This window comes from Limulus polyphemus, unplaced genomic scaffold (assembly GCF_000517525.1).
Source record: "Limulus polyphemus unplaced genomic scaffold, Limulus_polyphemus-2.1.2 Scaffold116, whole genome shotgun sequence".
NCBI classification, from domain to species: domain Eukaryota; kingdom Metazoa; phylum Arthropoda; class Merostomata; order Xiphosura; family Limulidae; genus Limulus; species Limulus polyphemus.
This window is the reverse complement of record NW_013665726.1, coordinates 717,784-738,892: the sequence shown is the minus strand read 5'-3', so window position 1 is coordinate 738,892 and position 21,109 is coordinate 717,784. Positions and strand designations below refer to the sequence as shown.

The following is a 21,109-nucleotide window of genomic DNA, read 5'->3' as shown; positions in this document are numbered from 1 at the left end:
ATCAGGTATAATAGTTAAATGAACCGCCTAAACGTCACGTTAGTGTAGCCTATATAATGTGTAAAGTTTAGTATACTCTAATCCCTTTATAGTGATGGCACACGACCAGACACACATTCGGCATGTAATGCTGTTTGAGTACAAGAAGGGAAAGAACGCCTCTGTAGCCACAAATAATATCAAAGAAGTTTATGGAAATATTTTGAACGTTCGTAAGTGTCAACGATGGTTAGCACATTTCGTTCAGGTGACTTTAGCCTTAAAAACTGTGATGGTAGGAGCTGACATGTTTGAATTGATATTGATGCTCTGAAGACGCTTGTTGAGTCTAACCCAAGGCAACACACTCGTGAAATGGCCCTGAAATTACATTTCTCTCATGAAACAATACGTATATATTTAAGGAATATGGGAAAACTCCTCTCGAACTCTTCGATGATCATCGCTTCCAACGTGTGAACGTTGCTTCGTCTCTTCTGGCGCGTAATGCACGTGAACCATATTTGGACAGAAATGTCACCGGTGATGGAAAAATGGATTCGCTATGTGAATATTTAACGCCAAAAACAATAGCTCAGTCCTAAATAAAAATCACTTCCGACCCCAAAACCTGGACTCCATCCGCAGACAGTGATGCTCTGCATTTGGTGGAACATCAAAGGAGTGATTTATTTCGAACTCCTCAATCGACAGCGAACTCTCAGTGCAGATATCTGTAGTCAGCAACTGGACCGTTTTAATCAAGCCCTTCATCAGAAACGCCCTTCACTCGTCAATCGGAAAGTTGTTTTTCTTCTTCACGACAATGCACATCCACATGTGGCACGTTTGACGCTACACAGTATTATGGAGTTAGGTTGAGAAGTTCTCCCCCACCCACCATATTCTTCAGATATGGCACCATTATATTACCATCTTTTTCGTTCGCTGCAACACCATCTTAATGGGGAAATATGCAAATGTAGAAGGTGTTAAAGTGGACATCGAAATGTTTTTTGCTTCAAAGCCAAATGATTTCTTTAATCAGAGCAATAATAACCTGATTGTAAGATGCAAAAGCATCATCGATAAGAATGTATACTATTTCATTTAATAAATGCTTTGTGTTAGTATATAAGTTGTTCGGGTGTTTTTCATTTAAAAAAGCGACATTAATTTCTTGACGCTCTAATACGTCTTTTACAATAAGATCAGATTTGTACAATAATAGGATTCCTCTGTTGTTTATTCTGTCTTTTCTTATTGTTATATTATCCATTGAGTCTAAATCTATGGTTTACATATATATACAGGTTTCACTTAGTACACACATATCAGGTTTAACTATGTTTGTAATATCTTCAATCTCATGTTTTTTGCAAGTAAGTACACCTTGGATATTGATATATAAAACTGTGAATTGAAGTGAGTAGGCATCCTGTGGTTGATTGGATTATCTGTGGTATGTATGGTGTGATGTGTTTTTTGGCCATTTGTATTATAAGTTCGAGGCAATCTTTGGTCTGTATTGGTTGTGAATATTCTTCGATGAAGTCTGTGAATATATTTTTCATGATGTTCATGAATATGCGGGTTTTATCGCTTTTATTAGTTTCTGTTGTTGTATCTTTGTTTATGTTTCAGTTGTTTGTGCGTTTTGTTGTTGTACTTGTAATTCATTATCAGTTGTTGTTATAAGTGTCTGTGCATGTGTTACTGTATTTTGTTTAGGTGTTGTTTTTGTTGTTGGATGGCGGTGTTTATTTTTTCGGTACTCTTTTCTGTCGGGTTTTTAATGTCGTATACGCGTTGTTTTATCTGTTTATACTTCTCACAGCCTTTGTAGTTCGCTGTGTGGTTTTATCCGCAATTAAAGCATTTTTTTTATGGTTTGTCTTTTGTGCACTGTGTTGCGTGATGTTCTTCACCACATCTGACGCACCCTGGTGCTGCCAGACATGCTGCAAAGACATGTCTAAATCTTTGGCAGTGGAAGCATTGTGTGACTACAGTTGCTGTTGTTTTTGTTTGTTCAACTTGGTATCTTTGATACCATAGTATTAATCAGCCGTTAATAATATTTAGTGCATTGTATGTGTTGTCTGTGTCTACTCTTACAAAGTTTGTGGGGTTTTGTATGAGTTTCAGATTATTCTTTTTATTTTTGTGAATGGAATATTTTGTTCTGCTAGAGCTTCCTATATTTGGTCATTGTTAATGGAGTAATGTACTCCCCCATATTACAAAGGGTTTGGGCTAGGGTTTACTTCCGGGTAGGTGAAGTATGGTTGGACCTGTTCCAAAGGCGTCGTTTGGCCATTCTTTCAGCAGCCTGTTTAGGTGAGCGACCTCTTATCCTCGTAAAAGGACGCCGCCCCTAGACATACGCTTCATATTGACTATTGCTGCATTTGGTTTACACGAAAATAGGAGTGATCCATAAAGGCTACGCACGTGACACCATTATTACAATTTACAAAACTTTCATCAGACCACTAGTAGAATATGGATGCATGTAATATGTTTAACAACTTAATCAGGAAACTCGAATTTCTGCAGTGTAATGTTATCCGTTTAGCCCTGCGCCTACCCAAGTGTACCCCACCCAATTTATCTGGACACCCTAAATATTATGCTTAGCCTTCAAAACCGTATTCGTAAACTAACCAAAAATTACTATCACACTGCTAACACAAGAACTTCTTTAACTAAGCAATTTTCAACATTAGCAGCAACACCCGTAACATGGCACAACCACCTGTCTCCTCATTATATTTGTAATAATCAACATGGAGTGTAATAATCATATATATATCTGACTTCTTCTTTCACTCAACAGCTCAGGCACTACCCGGATAGAATTATTCGGCGTCGGGTAGTGAAAGTGGGTTTTTCTCGGGATACTCCCATTTTCCTCCCACATCAAAATTCTGGGTATTGGATCTATAGATCCCCACCCGTTGGTTTTGTGTGCTACTCCCACTCCTGTGCCGCCTTCGGTTCTCTTGCCTTTGCTTGCTCGACAACAGATGGCATATCTAATCAGTATCAAGTAGTAGTAGTAGTTTTTTTTTGTTCTGTTTTCACGTAGTCGTTCCAATTCTTTATATCATGAATGGGGATAAAAAGATAAAAGTTTTCTGAACCTCCCCGATTGTGTTTAGTCCTAAACTGTTAGTTTATGGTTAAACGTTTTAAATCACATTTACTTTCACTATTTTGGCTTTGGCTTTGGTTTACACCTCTTAATTTATAAAGCTAGTTGAGGTTGTTTAGAGCTTCCTGGTATTCCTTCTATGGTTATTAAGTATTTTGGTGTTGTTGTTTTAGTTGTTGTATTTGTGCTAGTTGATTCTTTAGTTTCTTTGTTTTTGTGTGTGTAGTATTTTTTTTTTGTCTTTTTGATGTTACCAGGGTAAGCCCCTCTTGATTTGTATCTTCTTCGTCAGAGTGTTGTTTTGTGTTTGTTTCTGTTTCATTTATAGTTATTATATCAACATCCAAGGTTATATCTGTGTTAGTTTGTTTAATACTTTCAATTTCTCCGCGGGGTTCAGTGTGAGCTGTTTCTCCTGACTCTGTATCGTTGTTTGCATTTTCTGCTTTTGTGTTTTGCTTCAGAACACAGTATTTTAATTTGGGCTAAGCAGTGGTTCGTCTACTACTGGGTTTTCTAAAGGGCTACCTAAGAAACTAGACTTACTCTTTTTTTCGTTGCTGTTGTTTCTGGTGCCGTAGTTTCTTGTTGTAGTTCTTGGGTTGATGCCATTTTCTAATTTGCATAGTGAAGTGGCACTTCAGGAAGTGTCGTTTCAAACTCATGCAGTCGGTCTTTTTTTTTTGGCCGGTTGGGTCTACTTGAAGTTCTCAGCTTAGTCGTAGAGTGCGGTGTTCTTTGGAAGTTTTGTTTTTAATTCGTCTCAGGGTTTGGCCGGTGAGAGAATCGCACGGGTGGTGATGGTCTCTTTTAAACCGGCGCAGATCATGAAGGGAAGGTAGGTAGGTGGTCGTCGGTGTATTTTACGAGATATTTCGGCCTTCTTTAAAAACACGTCTACTCTCTACCATTAAACAAACCGATCTTCTCTTCCCGTTAAAGGTCCGAGGTGCGCGTTTGTTCATTTTGAATTTCGCGCAAAGCTACACGAGGGCTATATGCGTTAGCCGTCCCTAATCTAGCAGTGAAAGACTAGAGGGAAGGCAGCTAGTTACTACCACCCACCGCCAACTTTTGTGCCACTCTTTTACCAACGAATAGTGGGATTAACCGTCACAAAAAAACCCACAAAGCTGAAAGGGCGAGCATGTTTGGTGGACGGGGATTCGAACCCGCGACCCTCAGATTGCGAGTCGAACGCCCTAACCATCTGGCCATGCCGGGCCCGAGGTGCATGTATTGTCATTATTAACTCCAAGATATCTGTATGTTTTTCTCTCTTTTTTTTCCATCTCCGTTTCTCGATTATATATATATATATATACTCATGCGCATGAGTAGCTGTCATGATTGAAAATTCCAATTTTGATATAACATTTAAGATATTTCCCTGGTGGCTTTATAGTTTTTTGAAAATGTGTGATTTGGTATACTATCAATATTAAAATTATATATAGAAACTGGTCATGTTTTACTTCCACGGGATAAGTTAATCCTAGTGTAAAAGCTGTGTTGTTTAAGTAGTTATTATATGTTTATAAGAGTTGTTCTTCTTTAATTTTAGGTGGCTCAGTGTTTCATCTAATGACTACTGTGTATGGATGACAGGGTGCGCCACGTTACAGAACAAATATGGTTAGCTGGAAAAAAAAGATCGAGAAGGGTAAATGATTTTGTTTTTAACCTCCGGGTACAAGCCAGGAAGGTGCTAAACATTTATTATTCAATTATTGTGAAAGTTGTTATTTATTTTTGTGAAATATGCTCTTAATTATTACACTGTAATTAGTGTAATAATAATTATTTATTATGATAGAGGTTATTCAGATTTACTCCCCAGTGGTATAGCGATAAGTCTGAAAGCTTAAAACACTTAAAACCGAGTTTCTATACCCGTGAAGGATACGACACAGATAGCCAATTGAATAGCTTTATGCTTATTTACAAACAATCAAATTTATTCACATTTATGAATGTATTATATATTTTAACGCGTAAAATAAATTAAAATATAGTAATTATATTTCACAGATAGAATGCTATTGTCTTTTTGTTTTTTAATTAAGGGCTAACTATAATACTTTGGCATGAAAGCAACGTAAAAACTGCAAGGCCATTTTGATGTTCTTTCTTAATACCTGTTGTAATATAACATTTAAAAGGATATGTTTAACTATTAAACTATTGAGAGTACGTTTAGATAACTCTGAAACATTCTACTGGAGCATAAAATCTGTTGAATTGTGAACTGCATGTACTTTAGCTACACATTTTTCCGTATCTTAATATGCTAACATTTAAAAACAAACAAAAAATCTTATAAAGGGTGGGTATATCAAAACATGTTTATTTTATCTGACTCAACGTTTCATTTCTACTGGTAGGTAGGCGTGACCCCAGTGGTTAGCATGTCGGGTTGTTTAGAGGCGGTTTGTTTGTAGTTAAGCACAAAGATACACAATGGGCTATCTGTGCTTTGCCCACTACGGGTATCGAAACCTGGTTTCTAGCGTTGTAAATCCGCAGACATTCCCCTGTGCCACAGGGAGGCTTTTAGAGGAAGTAAAGTAACAGATGTTTCACCCGTCAGTCCTCGTAAATAATGGTTTGCAATCAATGAAAGTTAAAACATTTTTTGCAAAGGTCATAATTTCATATTTCAATGTGAAATTTGTATTATTTTAAAGATGCATCCTTTTTTTAGCTCTGCAACATATATATATTACTCTGTACCTCTTAATTAAATCACGTTTCTCTGCCTTAATTTTGAGATTTTATTATACTGTTTACGGAATTTCTTTAATTTCTCCATTTTACATAATTTACATCATTGTATTGTCTTATGATTCGAAGGGTGTAACAGAATTCTAATATGCACGTTATCTTTTCTGTATCTTATGTTTTAGAATTATGTTAACTGGCTAAAATAATACTTTATCTGTAACTTACAATATAAAAACAACGAAACTGTATCTCGTCTATTATGAATTTTGCCACGTTTTCTCCCATGTTATTTGCCTTACAGAGAATTTCACTAAGAATTTACGTAAGTCAAAAGTAATTACTGTTTGCAAATAGAACAATTTAATATTGATCCAAAACTCATTAAAATCATGGAGGTATGTGGGTCACATACATACATACATACATACATATATATATATATATATATATATATAGAGAGAGAGAGAGAGAGAGAGAGTTACTTACAATAACCAACGCCCTGGGTGGGGCTATAAACATGTAATAAATTAGGTGTTATTCTTCCAACAGTATTATGTAGCAAATGCTTTACATCTAATAATTTATTTTATATAGGACTCAAGAATGATCTCTTGGCAAGAGTAAATTTCAATTCCTTTTCACTAAAATCGAAAAGACAACCAGGAAAACTGTTTTCAACAGAAATGTAGACTAGAGGAGAGTTCCGCGCGTGTGTTGTCAGGACTTTTGAGATAGCGAAACATTAATAATATTTTAGTGCAGATTAATCGTCGGGATGAATTTTAAAATTTAAAGCTAATTATTCCAGAAAACAAATTATTGGACTTGAAAGTCAAAATGATATGCAAACTTTAAAAAACGCTGCAATCGTTAAAATATATCTACGATTTACAGTTTAACGTTCTGGTGTTTTTAGTTTATTTAACTTATAAACAAACACCGCCCCGTCCCACCAAACATGCTCTTCCTGTCAGCCGTGAGGGCGTTATAATGTGACGGTCAATCCCACTATTCGTTGGTAAAAGAGTAGCCCAAGAGTTGGCGGTGGGTGGGGATGACTAGCTGCCTTCCCTCTAGTCTTTCACTTCTAAACTAAGGACGACTAGCTCAGATAGCCCTCGTGTAGCTTTGCGCAAAATTCAACACAGCACATTTCACTTTTCAGTTCCTTCTTAGAGAGAAACCACTCTTTATACTTTTTGATTTCCCTAAGATTCATTTTATACACATCTTCGAATTATAATTTTCTGCGTGATTTACTCTGTTCACTTGTAACCTAAAAGACAAAAATAACTCTCGTATCTTTTTTCTAGCATGATTAAACTGTTATTTTTCTCTTTCTTACGACCTTTCCATTTCCTGATAAATTATTTAGCGAGATCATCCCATCATGCGTTTTTCTGCCTTCGTAGTTGATAGGGAGTTTATCATGATTGTTGTAGTCTGATTTCTAAACCTTGATTAGGAAAACTTAATGAGTGAGTGTGTACTTGAGACAGACTGCGAGTTTCCCATAGTAGACTGTCATGGGTTTAATTATGGTTTCTACTAAGAACGTATGTGTAGAAACATCCATATTAATTTTATGATATGTTCTTTTATATTCAAGAATTTCTTTCTAGAACTTTCTCGAATGAACGTTACAACATTTTTTTTTTATCTATACACGTGGGCCAGCTACTATTGTCCTTCTGTATAGTTTTGATTTCAAGCTTCAGTTTGTTGGTTACCATGAGCTTTCTTTGCATACATACTTGAATATTACAACTTACGCTAGTTGTTCTTGGATCATAGATCTGTTTATTATCAACCTTTAACTACAATCCTCTTTGACAATGTTGTGTAAAGTAGCTTTCACACTTTTATGATGTCTTGTATGCTGTAGTATTTTCTAAAGTAAATCAGAACTGTTGTAAAGCATAAAGTTACATAGAGGGTTGTCTGTGCTGTGCCCAGATGTTTAGCGTTATAAGCCCTCGGCCTTACCAGTGAGCCTCCGGGAGGCGTTCATCAGAACTGTGTGAATATTAACTAAGAATACTGTCCATTCTAGGTTGTATCTTGTTTCTTTCTAGATTCGACTAAACATCTCGTGTTTATAATTTTAAGTGTTTCCGTTACTCACTGCTACATTCTCAATATGTAAATTGTAACGTTGATATTACACGTGTTTAAACTCCTAGGTATAGTTTAGAATTTAACTACCCATTATAGATATGAAATTTCTGTAACCATGTTACTTGGTAAATGTGAATTCAATTAATTATTCTTTTATTAATTTGATTATGCTTTAAATATAATCATTTCAATATCGTCGTCAGTCCTCTATATACTATATGACTTAGTTTTAGGGTTAACCTAATTCTTGTTAGTTTAACTTTAATCTTTCAGAGAGCGGGTTGGCTCTGTACTATAGCTCTGGATTTCGGAGCTTGCTAACCGGGTTCGATTCCGTGTGATACCACAAAATATTCCCCGCACTTTAAGCTGTGGGTGCGTTGTAAGAGTGACACTCAATCCCTTAACGTGGATGGTGAGCTTCCGACTGACTGCCTACTCTACTCTGGTCAATAGTTCAGAATTAGTCATAAATATAAAGTAAAAATACTGTACTCTATGTTTAGATGTAAAAATACACACACATTTAGAGCAGTTGTATTTTAAGAGTTGGCCAATAAGTCAACTGTATATACGCAAAGCCATACAGTGACATGCTCTGTGAATGTCTTACTAAAAGTTTCAACGATGGGAAACATTTACCGATAATGGATGTATCTGTATCACATATTACTTCGAGTGGTTATATGTCTGTAATACATGTTATGTCGGATTTATAAGCGTGAGACATTTCTAATTCAGCTTCAGTTGGGCTTTGATAAGAAATTTGTGTGTTGCTCGATATTTTGTGTGACAAAACATCACAATAGATCACGCTTCGCCGGCATAAGGCGTTATATACCATAATAATGTTTATGTATCATTAACTCTGTTTAGAAGAAACTGAAGGTGATGTAACCCTCACCAACAAAACATACACCTCTAAATTCCAACACTACTTTCTAACAATGACGAGAAAATGTGTTTCGTGTAATGGTTAACAGATTATGTGTTTACGGAGCGAAAGGTTGATAACTTACTTTGGCAATGCAAAGAAACTTTTTTTTTTTTGTATCACGTTTTATATATTGTTCAATCCACCTATGAAAGACCATAAATACACTTAATTTTTAGGGATTTTACAGTTTTAATAGGTGTGTCATACACAATTTTTAGCCGCTCATAGAATGGCTCCGAGTTTTTTGTTGTTTTTTCAAGTACAAACTTTTAGCGCATAGCTCCGTCACCTCTTGACCGATTTAATTATAGTTTGAGCTTAGGAGGTCAAACCCTTTCGATTGTTGTATTTGACCCTGTCCAAGGTCTTATAGATTAATTTAATCTAATCTTTCCTAAAATAATTTCAATTTGAGGGTAAACTGGTAGAGATCTTGATGAGTAATAAACTTAAATCTTAGTATTGCTGGCGCTTAAAAATATAGCTAATAAAAAAAAAGAAGAAGAAAAAATGTCTCGTACATTTATTTACTCTAATTCTGTCTAAAAGAATTTCAAGTATCGCGGCTATTGAGGATTCCGTCTTGCTTTTTGTAATAATTTGCTTGCTGGCCAAGTCTAGTCAAAATGAATAGAGAAATTAATTACTGATATAGAATTGTTTTTCGTGGAAAACATTTCTTCTTGTGGGCCAATTTATCAGACTTTCATACAGTTTTAACATCAATCAAACCTTATTCAGCTTTAAAATAATTTCGAATGAGGGAAGTTGGCTTCTCTAATTTTTGTATGGATGGGCACGTAATTGTGACAAAATTACCCGTTGTTTCATCTAAACCAAAAAGAATAGTAAACATTTAATGCATTTGAAGTTTTTAATTAATTATATATGAACAACAAATTAAAAGCACCTCTAGGGAAAGTCGTTTTTATTAATCAAATATATTGCTGATTGGTTTGGATTTAGTGCAAAGCTACACGAGGGCTATCTGCGCTAGCCGTCACTAATTTAGGAGTGAAAGACTAGAGGGGAGGTAGCTAGTCATCACCACCCATCGCCAACTCTTGGGCTACTCTTTTACCAACGTATAGTGGGATTAACTGTAACATTATAATGCCCCCACGGCTGAAAGGGCGAGCATGTTTGGTGGGATGGGGATTCGAACTCAGATTGCGAGTCAAGCGCCCTAACCACCTGGCCATGCCGGGCCTTTTATTGCTGATATCTGAACTTTTCGAAAGAGAATGTCGAAATACAATTAGGAATATTTGGAAATAGAAATCTACTGAACTCACACTATTAATTTGATAAATTGGTGGATTCCAGTCGTTGATTTAATTTTACTAGCATACTTTAAATTATACTGATTACTAACAACCGAAGGAATGTCCTCTATAAACCAAACCAGATGAGATAAAAAAAAATCTGTGTCTGTAACGACGTTAGCTTTAAAGAAGAAAGTAAAATAATGATGATTGAGGTTATTTGTTCAAAGTAATTACATTTCTGAACGATTCCAAAAATACAGCACGACTAACTCCAAGTATATCAGATCTACAAGAGTTAGTGAGCGAAGTAAAGGGGAAAAAAGGAAAAGACTATGGAATGGAGATAAATAAAAAAACAACACCAAATCAATGGTAGTAACTAAGAGCCATGTTGTACCTAGAATCAATCTAATTATAGAGAGAGAACATTAATCGAACAAATTAAAAATTTCATATATTTAGGACACATCAGCAGTGAAGACGGTAAGATCAAAATGGAAATTCAAAAAAAGAATAGAAATAGTTAGGAGTGCATTTAACAACATGTCAAAAATATAAACATCAACAAACACTAACATAACACGGATGAGACTTGCTATGTGTGGTAAACCCTACTATATGGTGCTGAAACGTGGACAATGTCTAGAGCGATTGGTAAAAAGATCGAGGCATTTGAAGAGTGGGTTTATGGGAGAGGACTGAAAATATCGTGGACAGGACATAAGACAAACGAACAAGTATTAGAAATGTTTAAAACTAAAATTACACTATTAATATTTACCAAGAAAAGAAAATGTGAGTACTTTGGACATATAATTAGAAATAGGGATGCACGCGTAGTAAAATTTGGCCGAATACCCAGTCCGGGTATCCAGTAACTAAGCTTCGGCCGGGACCGGGTGCTCCCCTTGCCTCCCAAAAACAACAACAACATACAAACAAATTAGAAACAAAAACAAAATTGACGCTTATTACATTTAACCGAATAATCACCAACAGAACATTCAAGTTTTACTTTCAATGTCTAGCTTCTCAAAACTCTAACCCCTATTTTTCTCGAAATCCCCACCTTCCCCAGAAATCCACTTCTCAAGCCATGCCTGTTATTTATTCCTATTCTTCTTTGAATCCCTGATTTTTTTTTTAACTAAACCAATTATTGAGTGTAACTTTCAGTACCGTGTTAGTTGCCACAAAGATTAGGGCTTAGATGCCTAACTTTGGCCGGAGCCGAGTATTACCGGGTAGCCCAACACCCGGCCGGGTACCGTGCATCTCTAAATAGAAGAAATGGAATACAAAGACTATTGCTAAAAGAAAACATGAATGGGAAAAAGAGGAATAAACAGACCAATAAATACGTGGATTGATAACGTCAAATATTGGATGAGAACATCAAATAGTAACTGTGTTACAATGGCGCTCCATGACAATCAACCTGCTTCTTGCAGATTGCACATGATGGTGATTGTAAACATGACTGAAATACAAGATGTAAACTTTATGATGTTGTCACAAAATTATATGGAGTGAGTATAGTGGTTTGCCCTACTAATTAGCCCAATAACATATATAGATACATAAGCGGTGGAATATATTTGAATTGGGGTGAGGGCACCGACGATTGGGGCACTATATTTTACTATGGTAACCGTGACACTTGAATTCAAAATTGAAATGGGAACTTTCGTTTGGAGTCACCTGAGGGGATGCTACGCGTCTTTCAAAAGCACCCACATAGTGAGGGCGCTGTTATCATCCATTAGACTGAAGTCAGTTTCTTGTGTATTATCATATTGCACCAAAAAAAAGTCATAGAACGTAGTTCTTATGATGTGTGGCATGCGTTAATGGCATCATTCCGCAAGAAGTAGACATCGGTACGGTCACTAATGCTTACCCCTGTTCTCGCTATACTCCTACCACCCGTAAAAAAGTATGGTTTTGTCTAGTTCCATTTATCTCCTATTTTCGGTATGTTTCACTAATCGTGTGCTTGTGGTATGGATGGTGTACTGTTGGGTTAAAAGTAGTTTCGCATTTTACGAATTATGCTTTCAGACACTGTGATTAACCTATTTCCATTTATACGATGGTTCTCCACATAGGTGAAACGTTCAAGGAAGGGGCAAGAGGGGCATTTGCCCCTTTACATTTGACAAACAAATTGCACGTATTATAATGTAAACTTAACACCCTACTTAAACTAAGTATTTTTAGTAATCTTTATTACTACTCCACATTTGTTTTTGCGTTTAAGTACACATAGCACACATTCTTTTAGTCTGTTGACTTACCCTGTAAAAGCTGATCCCTACGTACATGTTTTACCCCCCCTCGAAAATATTTCTGTGGGCGCCCGTATCTTCATGTCTTATTGAAGGTCGAGCCATGGCTCATGAAGAATTCGAAGAATATTCAACTCAGTGTTTCACTTTATAGTGACAAAAGATAAAAATTGTTTGAACCCGCTGTGTGTGCATGTGTAGCTTAGACTTTATGGCGAAGTATTTGAAATCACGTATGTGTGATTTGCATAAGAACGAACTGAGGGTGATGATTCACATTATTTTATAATATCAGTTTTACTTCGTCATACCTATGATTATGATAATCATATTTCCGATTATCCTTTAATTGTTCTGTGTATTGTAGAATATAATACACAATAATTTCTTTTCAGGCACAATAAAGGTCAAATTTTTGTTATTGGTTATAGCCAACAAATTTCGTTAACACAAACACTAGCCCTGATGATGGTAACTGTGTTACCGAACTCGTTCAGCTATAACTATTAATAAAGATTTTATCTTTCATTATACCAAAAAAACGTCGGATTTTGTGGTTTTTACTCATAATATAATACACAATAGAGAGACCAGTTTTTTTTTATTGTATGGGTGGTAATGAAAAACAAGAACATTAGTAAAACGCAAGTGATGTGTTATACATCATATTTACTTCCACATTTATAATAATATATGGCCAAGATGTTTTTATTCTATTAATGAAATTATTATAACTGTCCCTTGTGAGGCCAACCCAATATTACTGACAGTTTTAAACAGTAACAGTTTTAAAGTTAGTGAAACTAAACAACGAGTACCATACACTTAGTCGACATAAAATCTCAAAGCTCTTTAAGATCTTTGTTCTTTTGAGAAACTGAAGCTATACATTATTTAAGTTTCCAGTAACTGGAAAATTAAGGGATTCGAATAATGTGTTATATCACATGATGGATTGAAACTTGTTTAATTTGCCTTATTTCTATGCAGAAATTACAGTAAGTGTTTCCGTAAAGATGAACGTGTACCTGCAAGGTTTTATCAGCAGATGAAATGCTTCGTTTAATCGCTACATTGAATTCTGTTTTTCTGAGTGGCGTCGAACTGCCACTATTATGTTAAATAAATGAAATGCACAAATGGCAAAGAAACGATGTCACGTTAACTCGTTCTGTTAAATTATTAAACGTTTATTAGACCTTTAGCCTTTTGAGCTGGTTGTGGCAGCGTTTCCTACGTATGCTTCTATTAAACTACCATGACAACCAGAGTTGAAAATCTACACTGAAAATGAGAACTCGTGGCTGTGTATTTATCAATGTTTAGAAGATAAGTTACGTCTGGGCCCGGCGATTAGGGCACTCGAATCCCCGTCCCACCAAACATGCTCTCCCTTTCAGCTGTGGGGGCGTTATAATGTGACGGTCAATCCCACTATTCGTTGGTAAAAAGAGTAGCCCAGGAGTTGGTGGTGGGTGGTGATGACTAGCTGTCTTACATTGCTAAATTAGGGACGGCTAGCGCAGATAGCCCTCGTGTAGCTTTCCGCGAAATTCAAAAACAAACAAACAAGTTACGTCTGTATCTACGTTTTGCTCAGTTTTTTTTTTTTCTTGTGATAAAAAGTTGGGTTGTTATATAGATTCAAACGGTTATCACGAGTAATTATTTTTGTTTGATATTTCTCAGTGGACCAGTACGAAGAGTATTGATAACATTCTTCAAAAACCTCTGATAACGTATTGATCAAAGTTCTCTAAACCTGGTTATAACTAATACGCTTCTGTGTGTAATAAGGACGTTTGTGTGAATGTCTAATTATACTTGTGAATTTGAACTTAATAGAATAAGATTATGATTAGGAAATTATTCATTTTCCAGTGGGGAACTGAGAGACAAATTGGTGAGTAAAACACATCCCTCAGTGGTTAAAATAACCATTTTAATACGATTACACGTCCCTCTATTTCTCTCTCTCTCTCTCTATCACAGCTTAGGTTCTAATTTTAGTATTAGATTGAAGATTTATTTCAGTTACTCATTTTTTAATATTAATTTAACCAGGTTCGGTAATGTTTTATTTGTTTTGTTTTTTGTATTGATAGTTATTGAAAGTAGAAGAAAAATAATATGAAAAACAACAGAAAGTAAAATAATTTATGCAATTAGCAACTCAATTATAGATAAAGTAAATTCTTTAAAAAGTGTCTAAAATTTTTGATATTGTGACGTTATAGGAAATAATACGCTTTGGTGTTTCAACATAGACATTTTACGAAGCATGGTACGTCACACACTGTTATAACATTTGTCTGAAGATAAAATTCAAATCTAGATTCATAATGGTAACCGTTTGGTTCATATATCCACACCTGAACGCATTTTTGATTAAAATTATTTCTTTTAAATATTTGGAAAATGAAATCAATTAGATTAAAACACGAAAATGACTTAATATGTTTGACTAACTGACAAAGAAAATTTTAACTTGACGATTGTGCCATATTTGTTCTCTATTTGAGTTTCATCTTGTCAGCATAAACAAGAGGGAATCCTCAATAGCCGCGGCACTTGAATTTATTTTAGGCAAGATTAGAGTAAATTAATCCACGAGACCTTGGGCGTGGACAAATTGATCAAACGAAAGGGTTTGACCTCTTGAGTACAAAACTGTAATTAGATCTCAAATTGGTGAAGAGATGACAGAGCTACAAGCTAAAAGTTTGTACTTAAAGAAAAACTCAGAGCCATTCTATGAGCCTCTATGCCGCGGCTAAAAATATTGCACACATATGCGCTAGAGTTGTACGTGAAGCTTTACAATATAGGGTGTATTTGCATCTAACTAGAGGAAAATATGCTGAATTTCGGAATTTAGGCAATAAAAATGAATCCATTTAGGTAAAAACGGCATTAAATATGATTTACTTGTGTTAAGCGAAGCCGCTGTTCTCAAAGTTGGCTTAGATACTGTCATATGTATATAACTCACCAAAATCGGGTACATCTTTATCATTCTCTGTCTCTGCTACATCTTCTGGTTGGTAGATAACCTTTCTGTCCTTTTATAAATATGTGTTCCTTAACTTGATCATAACAAGAAAACAACCTCAGTATATACATCGGGTAATTGTATTTGATGTATAACGTATCGAACGTTAAAGCACGTGGTCACACCTCTGTAAAGTATTTATTTTGTAGTGTGTTATCTGTTTATAATGTTGAGCCATCCGCAAGTAGCATCAACCTTACTCTTTCCTTGTAAACAGCCTCTTCTCTGTTGCTCTACAAGTATTGCATTAACCACCCACTGACAGCGCGTAACTTGTTAATAAATAATTATAGAGATATACGCATGTTTCACGTCGAATCTAATTCCGTGACTTACGACGTTTGTATGAAGATGACATGGGACATTAAGACATGGGAGGTGAGCATGTGCTCTAATGTTAAATGTCATGAATTACTTTAAATTGTTGCTATATATATATTTCTATCTTAACAATATAACTTCTAGTAAAATCTATTCGATAACCGTAATTGAAGTTTAATATAAATTTTTCTTGACCAAAGTAACGATCAGGAGGATGTATACAATGGAACACAAACCAGTTTATATTTGAATGGGTTAGTGTGTGTATGTAGCTATGAGTATATATAATGTACTCATTTATTTTAGCCGGTAAATAAACTTGATATTATTTACCATTATACAATATTTAACTTGCCATTTAACATTGAATTTAGTATTACGTTTTGATAAGTACACATGATCGTTTAAGATATTGATACGTTGAATACACCCTTCTTTCCTATTGGAAACTTTACCGGTATATAACAGAGGAGATAAATTGACCAGCGTGTTCTCAATTGCTTTGTATCACGATATGCCCGCTTTAGATTTCCGTAAATTACGTTTAAATGACTCACCCTTTCAAAATTGTTGCTCTGTGGTCTATGTATGGTGTAATCATGCGTATAGCCTTAAAACGATTTAAAATTGTGCGTAGATTGTGTAGTTTCGATTTTTTAAAATATATGCAGCGAGAACGGAAGAATGCTTTATTAATAAAGTTACAATCGTCTCATTAGTAGAAGAAAATAAACATCTATATTTGCATTTCAGCCTCACGCCTTCGAGAAAATTCGGAACATCGGTTTTATGTTTAATCATTGAGAATCTTATAACGTCATAAATAATCTTTAGTTCTTTGATCATGTGTTAGGGCCATCTACGTTTCTTTTTTTTTCACTTCTGTCTAGCCTGGGGCGGGCGTGGCCAAGTTGTTTGTTCATCTGTTAGAGCCATCTATGTTTATTTTGTTTTTCCCTCTCTCTTTCCAGCCTAGGGCGGGCGTGGCCTAGTGGTTAGCGTGCCGCACTGTAAATTGGATGTATTATAACAGTAATGGTCAAGTTTTTACTATTCTATTGGAGCAGCCTAAGAGCTGCCGGTTGGTGCTGTTTACTAGAAGTCTTCACTTTAGTTTATTTGTTCACAATTACTGAATTAGGGACGACTAGTGCAGATAGCCGAAACAAAAACCAATCAAACTTTCTGTAGCCGCTTTTCTTAGCGTACACTTTCGTATGTAAAACAACTTCCAATTTGTACTCTACATACAATGAAAGTTTTAAGATGTTCCTTTATGTCTGAAGACTTCGGTAAATGGATTTGTTTCGTGTGTTTTATTTACAGTTTAAAATTAACAAGTTCACCGAATTTCACATTTATTTACCAAAATACTGCAGGTTCTTAAGTGACAAATCTTGATGTGTTATATCATATTTCATGTAACAGTTTTATAAAGGGCGTTCTTCATTTATTTGTTTTAATAGGATATTTTTTACTTTTTAATAACGAAAGGATATATTTGTGTTTTTGTAGAGACGGAAAGGAAGATATATGCAAATAACCATGCCTATAATGAGCCATTCAACTATGCTGTAAGTATTATTTTATTAAAACAAACAATAGGCCTTCTTTTAACTTGTTTCTGTTTATCAGTATATAGAACTTTAATTTCTCCTACTGTCAGATTAAGGAATTAATCGGTAACAGATGAATGATGATAAAGTAATATATGTGCTAATTTTGTATTCTTAACAAAAAGCAAAATTTTATAAATAGACATATTTATTTATTAAGTTCGGCCGTGGCCTAGGGTTAGCCGGTCAGACTCCAGACCAAAAGGTTGGAGGTGCGATCCGCGAAGCCGCCAAACACGCTCTGCAATTGTAGTTGTGAACGCGTTATAGAAGTGGAAATCAGTTCCATGTAAGAACAAATTTAAACAAGTATTTTTTGTAAATACAATGACTGTAAATGCATTGTATAGCATGCTACAGTGTTTAAAGGGTTAATTGGCATGTCAAACTGCAGTGCCAACCACAATAGGTTTTAAAAGTAAAAGTCAATTTCCATTTAAAACTTTTTATTTGATACAATAAAAATATTTTTTTTAGACTGGTATACGGGCCCCTACCCCCACGGGCTTTCGGTCCACAACCTATCACCCCGTATAGTCAGTCTGCCCCTGCATGTAAGACATGGTAAGCTTGAGGGCTTATAACGCCAGAATTCGTGGTTCAATCCCCACGTTAGGCATAGCGTAAATTTGTAGTAAAAAACGGTAGGATGTGTGTGTATATATATATATATATATATATACACACATAATAAGAGGTATAGCTTCAAAACTATTATATCAATTACATTAATTGTCAATAGGCGGTCAAGATCAGCATTATAAAACAATAATGAACTTAATATAAATTCAAAACTCTATTTAACAAACAACAAAAACCTTCGCACTTTCCGGTAGTTATCCAAAACTCATAACGAGATAATAGCACCCAAGCACGTTGGAGATACCCCATCTATTAGACAAAATCCAAAAAGCAGATGAGAAACCAGTCAGCAGTCGTGGAAAATTCATTAAGGGTACAGAGTTGAGTGCTTATACCCACAACGTCTCAACTCTTACTGCCTTTCACTGTCTGCAGCCAGTTGTGGGAAAGCAGTTACCCTTAAAAAGATGTAATAAAGTTAAAAGTAGAAATAAGGTAAAATTAAGCTACCCAAAACATATATGTATATATATATCAATGGGTCTCAAAAAGTGCTGTTTCCATGTGTTTCAAAACATGATAGAATATTCCGTATCACAAAAATGTATAATATTATTTATTGGCTGTAACTTTCAAATGACTACACTCGTAGTAACTGTAAAGGTGTATAATAATAGTACTTGAAATGAAGAACATAATTAAAATTTACATTATTCTAGTTGACTTGCATTATATTGCAATTGAGATGAAGGCTATTTTCTCCAGTTTTAAGCTTAAAAATTATCACATAATTATAGTGTTTGAATATTCAAAATTGTCAGTGGTGCTTTATGTTGAGTCGACATGAACATGCGGTATATAAACTTCAGAAAGATACCTGTTCATTAACGTAAAAGTATGTTAAATTGTTATAGAAAATAAAAATATGCAAATGGTGGTGGTGGTGGTTTGATCAAAACCGGTGAGTCAGCGGTACGTTTACGGCCTTACAACGTTAAAATCTAAGGATTCGATGCCTCCGCGGTGAACAAGAGTACAGATATCCACCAGCACAATGTGTAGCTTACGCTGAGAAAACCAACAACAATTTCATTTTATTATAGAATGTTAAGTCATCAGTATCCGTGATTTTTCCGGACGCAGACTATGAAATGCAATTGTAGAATATGTTCTTCCTCAGTGTTTTTCCGAGTATTTTAAAGGTGTTGGAAATTTTAGACATGGTGGGAAAACCATGCTGAAATAGACAAATAAACAGCAAGTAGTTTCAGGTAATACGCCTGTACCATGACAACTGTGTTTGTGTCGCTTTGGTTTCGTGTGTCTAAGGCCGTTAGTAGATGTTGCTGTATGAGAATGCTTTTTTCAGCGACATTCCCTTAGTTCAGAGGCTTGGAGTTATGATTGTCTTTGTTATATCCATGGTAACACCGGCATGACTCGCCAAAACATTTTACAGTTTCTATTATACTAATCTTATCTGTATGCCTCGCATGGTTTTATCTGCGACAACATTTATTGTGTTTGTGCCATTGTGTCTATGCTTTGTGTTTGCAACGTTAAACTGTTTTCAGTGCATTTAACTATTATGTATGTGTGTATATATTGATACCTATGACTTGCCTGTACCATCTGAAAAAGATACAACTGATGAGTCCTTCAGAATAATCAAAATTTAATTTTTTGAATACTTAGAGATTATATATAACACTGTGCTGTAATAAACACGACATTTTAGAGGGGAAGGGAATATGAAGTTAATAATGTGATTTATATTGAATTGTTTTACTTTTTTATTAAATTGTACTATACATGTACGTACGCAGTGGGGGGTTCGAGGAGGTTTGGCCGAACTTCCTACTTTTGTGATCTAAAAAAAATATGCTTATATAGTTGTAGCGCAGCTGCTTATGGTACTTAACGTGTTCAACATAGTCTGCATTCTTCTGATGAAGTATTAGCATTTTTTGGCTTGAAACAGACCCCCCTAACGTTAGCATGATTTGCATTATGATTGTGCTTGGCACAATATGTGTTGGCTTTTGATCTCACAAATTAGAACCCATGGTTCAAACATTCTAGGTACAGGCCTGCTGTATACTGATTTACAGAGGAATTTATCATATGCTTTATCAACAAAGGAAATGGAAAGAGAAAAAAGTCATTAATAGGTCTATACTTCTTTTCTCTTTAACTCATTCACTATTGTCATGTTTGTAGATATACACCTCTTCCAGTTTCAGGTGGAATTTTAGATTAGACAAATGAAGCACAAGAGTTAACGGTGGGTGGTTTTTATTAATTGCCTTCCTTCTAACCTATCAGTTCAAAATTAGGGACGGTTATGGATAAATAGCTCTTGTGTAGCTTTGTGCGAAAATTTTAAAACAAACAAAACAACTTTAAATCATGTTTTTTAGAGACTTTTTTCCAAATTCAAAGGAACTAAGTAGTATATGATGGGTAAAGTGCTTACAGGAAATGGGTAAAGATTAATTTTAGTTTCATTTTATGAATTGATTTGGTATTTGTAGTTTTAAAGTGTTGCTGTTCACTTTGATAATATTTAGGTTACTTCTCAAACTGAAAGTATTTTAACACTAGCGCAATGTTTAAGCAATAGCTCCCTTAATGTGTCCTCCACCGTCATAAGTTGCTTGATATATTGAGAAATCATTTTGCTTGTAGAGAGCGCTGAAAGTGTTTTGGGGGGCCAATTTATCACTTTATTAAATAATGTGTCGAAATTGATTTTAGGCCAGTAAGGTTTCTAAAACAATTTCTATTGCTGATATATGACATGACTAATGTGCAAATTAGCATAACAAATCAGATAGAGATGCAACTTATTCAATAAAAGCAAGATATCAAGCTTATGAACACACGTAACTGTACCCAATCATACATTTGGGTTGTTTTTGTCCTATTGGTTCGTGCTACATATTCATTTTGTCAACCACTGAGTACTTGCCATTTTGCTACCTATATACACTGAGTGGTCACAAGTAAATAGACACCTAATTTTTCGTCATTTAACTGATTTATGCTAACTAATTTGTGTTTACAG

At 35.1% G+C, this 21,109-nt stretch overlaps 1 protein-coding gene across 2 annotated transcripts in view; it reads left to right on the top strand.

Moving 5' to 3' along the window:
* LOC106471987 (phospholipid-transporting ATPase ID-like) overlaps positions 1-21,109 on the top strand; it is a 108,552-nt gene that overhangs the window by 45,023 nt on the left and 42,420 nt on the right. For both annotated transcript variants that reach the window (XM_022401407.1, XM_013932619.2), the window contains exons 2-3: positions 4,701-4,799; positions 17,360-17,418. In XM_022401407.1, the coding sequence (XP_022257115.1) occupies positions 4,769-4,799; positions 17,360-17,418 (90 nt within the window). In that variant the 5' untranslated portion in view covers positions 4,701-4,768. The remainder of the gene's footprint in view (positions 1-4,700; positions 4,800-17,359; positions 17,419-21,109) is intronic.